This window comes from Thermobia domestica, chromosome 12 (genome assembly GCF_964235325.1).
Source record: "Thermobia domestica chromosome 12, izTheDome1.hap1.1, whole genome shotgun sequence".
Classification (NCBI taxonomy): Eukaryota; Metazoa; Arthropoda; class Insecta; order Zygentoma; family Lepismatidae; genus Thermobia; species Thermobia domestica.
In genome coordinates this window covers 143,059,800-143,069,020 of record NC_137465.1, presented here as the reverse complement: position 1 = coordinate 143,069,020, position 9,221 = coordinate 143,059,800, and the positions used below count along the sequence as shown (strand labels likewise).

At 33.5% G+C, this 9,221-nt stretch overlaps 1 protein-coding gene across 1 annotated transcript; it reads right to left on the bottom strand.

Annotated features, from left to right (window-relative positions):
- Nucleotides 1–1,572: 1,572 nt before the first annotated feature.
- LOC145666703 (uncharacterized) lies at nucleotides 1,573–8,247 on the bottom strand. Its single transcript, XM_081734202.1, has 4 exons — nucleotides 7,109–8,247; nucleotides 5,671–5,848; nucleotides 4,360–4,456; nucleotides 1,573–1,703 (listed from the first exon to the last, which is right to left on the bottom strand). The coding sequence occupies exons 1-4, from the start codon at nucleotides 7,430–7,432 to the stop codon at nucleotides 1,631–1,633; spliced, it is 672 nt and encodes a 223-aa protein (XP_081590328.1). The 5' UTR covers nucleotides 7,433–8,247; the 3' UTR covers nucleotides 1,573–1,630.
- Between the last annotated feature and the right edge of the window lie 974 nt (nucleotides 8,248–9,221).

Sequence of the window (9,221 nt, the reverse complement as noted above, 5' to 3'; positions counted from 1 at the left end):
TGTCCACTTCAAGTTTAGCACATGCTTAATATGTCTCGTTTATTGCAAGCTTCTCAGTAAAGCTTGATACAAATTTATTTCTGCACGTGAGAAAATCATTCATCTGCTTGGCGACATGTATAATGTTTGATGTGAAGGTTAGTATAATGTTCAATGTGTAAGTTACATAAATGATGGTGTGTATTCTTTTGCCATCTGAGGTGTTTAGATATTGCCATCACTTTATTGGCATTATTTTAAATATATATAGGGGAAACCATACCATACTTACTATTAATAGTAAACATAGTAGTAAGCTATGGTTTCTGCAATGTTTTTAAAAGAATGCCAATCAAGTGGTGGCAATATCCAAACACCCTCAGATGGCAAAAGAACACACGCCATCATTTATGTAACTTACACACTGAACATTATACTAACCTTCACATCAAACATTATACATGACGCCAACCAGATGAATCATTTTCTCACGTGCAGAAACAAATCTGTATCAAGGTTGACACTACTGGGCCTCACATCAAACCTTATACAAAATGAAATCAACCTCATATAGACAATAATCCTGCAAAAATAAACGTAAAGGTGACGACGAAAGAACTGTTAAACCTACATAAGCAATGTTCTGAAAAAGAATAGTTGTGTTCGGTCAAAATGAAAGCAAAATAATATATACTTTCACAATCTGTATTATGCTTCTTTCCTTCGTCCATTATGCGTCTTTGCAGCACGAGGTTCAGGTTTATTTCTGTTGAGTAACATTATTGAAATATCATGTTAAATTATAAATCCATGTCTCACACAACATTGGTGTTGAATATATACCCCATACTCCAGTCTATTGAGATTAGTATCTTATCTCAACATAGAAAGCAACACTTTTCCTGAGTTCCTTGGTGAATATACTATGCGACCTGGCAGATCAGCATCCAATTAGTTTACCATTAACCACAGTTTGATGTTGAAGGTGAGCGTCCCGTTTCAGCACGAAGTTTTACATGAGACACTGACCTGTAGAATCCGAACAGTAATGCGTTCAGTGTTTGTAAGGTCTTCCACTGGGAATCGACCACGACCCTAGGCGCACCAAAGACGTACACCACTAGACAAACGTCAAGGGCTAAGCAAACTTTTAAATTATCAGCTTTCAGGAAAGAAAGAAATATAAATTAAATCCTAGAACCACTGCTACACAGGGTGCGAAATACTGAGGATGGCCATTCCTATACTTCAAAATGTTGGAAGAAAATTCATCCTCAATAATTTACTGGAGAGATGAGGTGACATCGACACTGTCAGAAGTATACAAACTATTTACAGTAAATCTGTGCAGTTAGTGGACAACCTAGTGGATAAGCATTATCCCTAACCTTACATATATCAATAATTTTGGATGTTCAATATATGAAATCTTCATTTCAAAACTTTCCAGTGCAATTTTTTTTTACTTATTTATTTACTCCTATCTCTCCCCGATCATAACTGTTATGATTTCGCATCCTGCTGCTACATAATTGAAATAAATTATCCCTACATTCTACGCAATAACTGATATAAGGTTCCATGAAAACAATCAGCTTGTATTACAATGTTATTTATTGAACTTATTTACATATTTTGTATTATTTCTAACTTATTTCCTTAATTGGGTATCCTCAACTTCAACGGTGTGACCTTCCACTACAGGTTTTGAATTTCTTCGTTCTCTGCAAAATAACGATCATAAATACGTACTGAAAAACATGTAATTGATTGCACAGTTAAAAGAAAACATTCATATTGCTTACCTTATAAATACGCTTTCATTAAAATACACTATTATTCTTTGAAGTAAGTGCCACACAAGGCAACAGAGTCTGGCACTCGTTTCTCAGATCTGGTGATCCATGGCTTGGAAGCACTCCAAATATGATCTCTATAGCATTACGGTAGAATTTTTTATAGTGAATTAATATTCCCTAATCGAGCTCACCTATTCAGATTTAGATTTGTAGTGTGACACTTCTTATTCAAAGTGTCTTGACTATGTCAAATACAATATAATTCATCTTCCCATACTGAAAATTAATAAAGTAATTTTAAACACTACTATACACAAACATTACCCAAACACTCTTTCGGTTTAGCGGCATCCCTTATATTCTACATTTTACGTTTTACAGCCTTATTTGATTAAATTTTGACGATCACTCATAAGAAACACTTGAAAGGAAAGAATCGCGTTTGTTACAATTACAACATACTCTCCCACAGTCTGATATTAAGTCGTCTCGGGATCGCACGAATCTGTCTGGGTCATACAGGGTCAGGGATCTGACTACTTCGGGATCACGAGTCACGAAGTATGTTACTCGTTTCATCACTGGTACCACTGCATGGTATTTATTCACTTTACCTATTTCAATGTTCTAGTGCCAGTAAATTTTCAGTAAAGTTTTTTTTTTTTTAAATTTCCTAGCTGAAAATGTGCATTGTTCTTGATTAGTTTTGATGTTATTTTACTTCTTTTCTATCTCCTGAATGAAACCGTATCTTCTGAGAAGGAAAAAAAAACTACAATACCATCTGTATCTTAATTAATTATAGTACTTTATTGCTTGTTTCTATACTAAACGAAATAATCTTATCGTCTGGAAGATACTGCAATCGCATATTTCTCTATTACAATGGCATTGCAGAGTTTTCCAGAATGTAAGATGGTTTCATTTAGTATAGAAAAGAAGTAATTAACTCTAATCAATCAAGAAAGAGGGTGGTATTGTAGTTTTTCTCTCATTAGATGAGTTCGTTCAGTAGATAGAAAAGATGTAAAATAACACTAAAATTAGTCAAGAAAAAAATAGGTTAGTTGCTTTCTGTTTTTCATGCAGCAGGTAGGAAATGTTTTTAGAAGGCAAATATAACAGTAAGTGCCTATCTCTCTATTACTCTGACATCGCAGTTTTCAAAAAATGAAATTTCCTGCAGTATAGAAAACAAGTAATCAACACCAAAATTAATCAAGGAATAAAAGTTATTCTTAAAAAAAAAATCATTCAGCAGATAGGAGTAGTCAAAAAATAAAATTAACAGAGGTACTTTCTTCCAGAAGACAAGAAAATAAAAATGTAAACAGTAATGAATCTCGATTTTAGTTAAAATTTCCATCCTCCGAGGAAAGTAACAGGCAAGTTGCTAAATTATAAGGGATAATAAAATAATAAATACATGCAAGGTAAACGTTTCATCTCATTTCACTGTGTACTAATACATGAGTGCGTAAAAATGAACTCATCTCGCTATATAAAATACAAAGACCTAAGTGATTGAGTGACCGACAGATCTTTGCACAGGCCAAATCGCTTAAGATAGACAAGTTAAATATGGACAGTACATGGGATTTGTTATGTAGGATACCACTAAGGAAGGATTTTTGCAAACTCGACAGGAAGGGGAGGAAAATAGGTGTGGGACGTATTTTTAAAATATGACCATATCTCCGAATTCCTTAAGGTTACAGACTTGAAATTTGATATTCGGATGTCTCATTTCAAATAATTTGACATATTTAAGCGCTTTTTGATATTTTAGTACAAAGGAAAAAAAGAAAAAGAAAAGGTGAGAAAGAAAAGGAGTGAGGATTACAATTATTATAAGATGTCGAAATCTCTGAATTTATGAAGGTTTGAAACATGAAATTTGTTATTTTCATATTATTTAAAATAAGTAGATAAGAATTTAAGCGCTTTTGAAATATGCCTCGGAGGTAAGAAAGGGGGGTGGAAAGAAAAATGGATGGGGATTATAATTATTATAGTAAAGTATTTAATCCCTTAAGGTGAGAGATTTGAAGTTCAGTATTTCCATTTCTCATTTAAAATACTTTGCCACGTGTTTCGGTCTTTTTTTTCTTTTTTGACATGCTAGTAAAAAGGGAAAGAAACGATGTGGAGAGGAGAAAAAAAGGTGGGGATTACAATTATTCTAATAAAATGTCGATATCTCTAAATCTTTTAAGATTTGAAATATGGAAGTAACTTCTCATTTAAAATTATTACAAAAGCGTTGTATGATACATATCCTAAAAGGAAGAAAAAGGGAAGGATTACAATTATTATAATAAGATGTTCATATCTTGGGGTCCGGGAAAGTAAGAGGCATTGAAACGCTGTAAATCTCATTTTCCTCCAAATCCACAGAATTCTATGCATATGATATTGATCTAGTGACCTATAGATGTGAGAAATGTAGTGAATACAAAACGTGTATGTAGAGAAGAACGCGTCCATGGACTAAGTTGCAGATCCCTAGCTTATTTAGTGATGGTAAGAACTTTCCAATCTCTCTCGTGATTGTAAGGAAAATAGGTAAAACTATACTTACCTACGCAGTAGTCTAGGCTCCGCCTGCTGCAGCCAAACACCCAATACTTCCTTCACCGGTTCTTCTGTTGCGACGGTGTACATCTTACGAACAGCAGCTGAAAAGAAAGATAGAATTTCAAGCAAATACTAGCGATTTTTATTCTCTAAAAAAAACTGTCATTTGAAATAAATTTCCCTCTTAAATAGCTTTACGGAATTATGGTATGGTTTCTAAACATGGATACCTAGAGCTGAAACTAATTCCTATATTATTTTTCAAGTCACCTAAGCTAGGCCCCTATTTTGTGATTTTTATGTAAGGGTACTATAGAAAGTTATCTTCCACCACACTTTTGGTATATTATATAATGGAAAAGTTACATTTTTCGATACAAGTGTAACAAGACTTTCTCCCGGTGCCCTTAGTGGTGATATGGTTTTGAGTCAACGTTTAAAGTCACCTTAAATAACACTACAAAAAACACATTAGGTTTTGGCTACCTTCGTTGTCACGATAAATTGAAAGATGAAGACGACAGAAAGACGAAAGTTTGACTATTCGCCGTCTTGAAAGCCTGCAACTTTTCTCTTTTTATACTGGAATTATGGTAACTTCGAAAGCTATGTTCTTCTAGTGTTTTATCTGCGTTCCAGTGTTAGACAAAGAGCTCTGAAATTTTGCACCTTTAAAATATCGGCAGGGGAGACACTTTGGCATACTATGTAATACTACCAGACTAACAGTGTTGCCAACCCAACAAAGTTATATTCGTGTGGTAGACAGTATCAAATTTACAGGTATACACGAAAAGTCTGGTGCAAAATTATACTTCACAGTAGTGATTCCTACACTGTACTTCAATTTAAATTCGTTGACACTATTGACTTTATTTAGCCCTGGAATCATTCCTACCTTGGAATTTTATTTGGTTTTAGATTTTCCGTACACCTTACAAATTCTTTTTGAATGCTTTTCAAAGCAAAGATTTGTTTAAATATGTACTTTGCCAGTAAAGCTTTGTTTACAACATAGAGTGTTGGATCAGTTATTGAATTTCCTATACATTCTACACAGATGTTATATTCACCCAGTAAGGGTGAACACATTTACATATTTTACTACTTGACAGTAAAAGAATCCTAAAGTACTCAAAGCATACTTTATTCTTGAAGAATTACTTCTGATTGCTTGGGACATACTAATATGAGAACACACGTCCAGTACGAGAGAAGTAAGATAATAATTAGCAAACTGGAATTTTGTATGGTTACTAGCATAAATAAATAAATGAAGTTAAATATTTCAGTACAACTTTTCAAATCAACTTACTGTTGATCTTATTGTACATTTGGTTGGACCCAAAGGTGTGCTTTTTTGCTTCATGATCCTTGGTTTCCTGCCAGAGTAGGAGAATTCCATTGCGAGTTTGTCGCACAAAGTTCTTCTTATTGCATTGTGAGCGAAACCTTTTAAAATCCTTACCACCAATTGACAGTAATACTTTTACCTGAAAGAAAGGAAAGTATTTAGATCTAATGCATGCTGAAATCAAAAAGAAAAACAATATATATAAGGGTCCGTATTGTTATGTTTTTCTACCAGTGGAAAAAAAAAACAAAGCATGAATGAAACTAGATTAATTTTTAGATACCGTAATGTGAAGTGTGAAAAAAAAGGCGTGGGGTTCTGAGTTTCACGGAAGGCCGTATCAAATGGGCTACGTGACTAACAAAAACTGTTTGCCTGGGATTTATTTGGTAACTTTCAGCTTTATATCGGAATAGCGGTTATTTAAAAGGACCATTGTCCGTTTGAATTAGAAAAAAATACTATATATATATATATATATATATATATATATATATATATATATATATATGTGTGTGTGTGTGTGTGTGTGTGTGTTTGTGTGTGTGTATGTATATGGAAATTACATACACTTCCAAAAGTAACAAGTAACAGTGGGTTAATCAGTGCTGCCAACAAGTAGTGTCAGAAAATAGCTAAATGACGCACAAAAACTAGCTAAAAATGGCTCAACTTACCTTAACTTATAGGTAACAGAATTTAGGAATAAAGCAACTAAATATTTGGTACTTTAAGTCTACTAGTTTACAAAGATGTTCTAATATTATTTATCTTTTGATATCTTCAAATCAAACAGTTTCACAATACAATTTGTTCCTTCATTGACTAGAAGTAATAAAATCTCTTGAATTATTTTCAACTTCTAATGCTGGGTATGGCTTGATAACACTATTGATCTATCACAAAAATATATACATGCACATGCACGCATCTCAACAAGAAAAACTCCACCCAAACTAAAAATACACTAGAAACTAATCAAACAAATTGACTATGGAGAAACCAGATCCAGGAATCCCAATTTACCGTGACGGATAGGTGAGACTGATAAAAGATATCTAATTTACTGTGACAATGTAAGTGCTGTTGTAAACAAAAGAATTAGAAAAATACCAAGATAAACTACTTTTTTTTAGGTTTTTCATATTTTCTAAAAAAAAAAAATTGACTGCAAAAGATTTAATTGCCGCCTAAATGACTATATTAGCAAGTATGAATGGCAAGTTGACCAAAATTATAGTCCATAGCTAATGCACATGATAATGGCTAAATTGGCAAAAATGGAGTTGATGCTAACATTTAGTCAAAAGAGAGATGTTCCAAAAAGACGTAAATTAAAAGATATAACAAAGATTTGAAACCTGCTTCACAACTTGTACAGTTTTGATAGGATACTTACATATTTCTTTCCGAAGTTAGGTTCTTCAAGCTTTCTCTCAAATGTTTGAAAATCATTGAACGTTCGCAGAGGCAGAAGGCCAAGAAGTTCGGATTTTTCGTTTATGGACTCTGCTTTCACACTCACACCATTACTTAGAAGTGTGTCGACCTTCATCTCGACGGAAGATACTCTTTCACTAAGGTCAGCTAAAGTAGATTGCATTTGGCCAAATACCATTCTGATATCTGCAATAAATTTTAGGAAATATTGTTTTGAAGGTGTTAATATAACTAGAAAATATATTATTTCACAAACCATTGAAACAATTAAATGTACATTCATGTTCAAAATGATTGTCGCATATCTATAACTGTCTTCTTGTGGAAAATTTTATAGGGAAAGAATTATAAGCACGTAAATTAGAATGAGTAAAACAAATGGACAAGAAAGTTTTATTTTCGTTTTATTGTTCTTATTTACTGCTCTTTAGACATGAAATTTGCCACATACATGTCTTTGCCGATTATGCACATACCAACATTATAAGAAATACAGGGCGAATTCGTTATCAAATTTTATTCCTACAACAACATATTTATAGACATGCGACAATAATTTTGGACATGGGTGTACGTTTGTGGTGGACAAACACCGTGTGCGTAGATTTTCTCAGGGTTCTACCGTTCCCCTCCACTTTCTTCAATCCATTATTTAATTCATTCTCATCATCACCGTCTCCTTTAGGCTGCCCCGCATAACCGTGGGACAAAACTCAAAGATTTTATTTAAATATGAGTTTGCTGTTCATTTAATCAGAAATCTTGGGGGGAAAAGTGGGGAACAATTAGGAAGACGTGTGTAGAAGACCACTATGTTGCAGAATTATGACCAGGTCATTAGAGTATGACGTCATTCATCAGCACTGCGGAAGGAAAGGGTTGATTGCTCAGAGGTAGAACGTTGCCTTTTGGTGCGACGGATCTTTGGTTCAATCTCCGGCCTCATGAGTTTATGATGGACAATATCATATTCGTGAGGGTTTTCCCGTTCTCACGCCACTAATTCCTTCATAATCATTCACTATCATTAGTCATCCGTGTATCTTAACATTAACCCTAGGAAGACTAAACTATAATTGGTCACGTGAAAGACTAAGGAGGGTCAATTTTGCTCGTGGTTGTAAATTCCAATTTTAACTCTACTAATGTATTTTAAAGTTATTTAATGACTGCTACTAATAAATGTGAGTTGTAAAATTATTTTAAGACTTGTGAAATTTTATTTTAATAGGAAATATTAAGTCCCAGTACAGACTACTACCGCATTTGGTTAGCAGACATGAAGTAGCTTGAAATACATTAGCCTGTGTAGACAAGTTACTATACTAAACCTGAGAGTATTACGTTTGCTCAATGTATAAAACTAGATTATGTTAATTTAGTCATCCATTCAAAGAATAGATAAGTTTACATGATCCTTTCAAAGTAAAACTGTACTCCTCTTAACATTTCTGAGTTGCTAAGAAAAATGTACTTAGTCTCCTGCGCTAAAAAAAAAAAAAAAAAAAAAAAAAAAAAACTACCACAATAATGTGCTTTCTAATAAAACTAAATTTAAGTTTAGATTACAGAAGAAAATACAAAAAAATTCAAACGTTGTAAAATTAATTTGTTCGGGCAAAGAGAAAAAGAAAGTGCGGGCAAATTTGACCCACCTTCGTCTTTCTATGGTTAAGGACATAACAGCGGGGTTATGAAGAACGGGACCTACAGCTTAAAGTGAGATCCGAACCACTACTCAGTTTGCACTCGAGAGATATTTGAACTCGAAACCAGAATCCCTTGATAACAAAAGCGATAAATCCACAGACCCATCATCCACGGAGGTCAACTGATAGAAATACGTTGCAGTGATCTTGCATACTTGTGAATATTTTAGGAGCCACTTAAGAACCAAAAGGGAAAGAACTGCAAAATGGAATCACTCTATAGTTATACACATTAAATCAATGGACAATTTTAAAAGACTATATAGTACAGAAGATCTAATTTAGTCAGTCAGAAATATAGGCTTAATTTAATTTGCTAATCAATACAGGAAGTGACTAATAGTTCTGGACCATTCATACTAT

What these genes read in the sequence shown, in the direction of transcription:
- LOC145666703 (XM_081734202.1), bottom strand. Translation starts at nt 7,432, where the DNA reads ATGAATGTACATTTAATTGTTTCAATGGTTTGTGAAATAATATATTTT. An exon ending in CTAACTTCGGAAAGAAATAT is followed by an intron (nt 5,849 to 7,108) that starts GTAAGTATCCTA and finishes CCTTTCTTTCAG; the next exon opens with GTAAAAGTATTACTGTCAAT. An exon ending in AATGTACAATAAGATCAACA is followed by an intron (nt 4,457 to 5,670) that starts GTAAGTTGATTT and finishes CTTTCTTTTCAG; the next exon opens with CTGCTGTTCGTAAGATGTAC.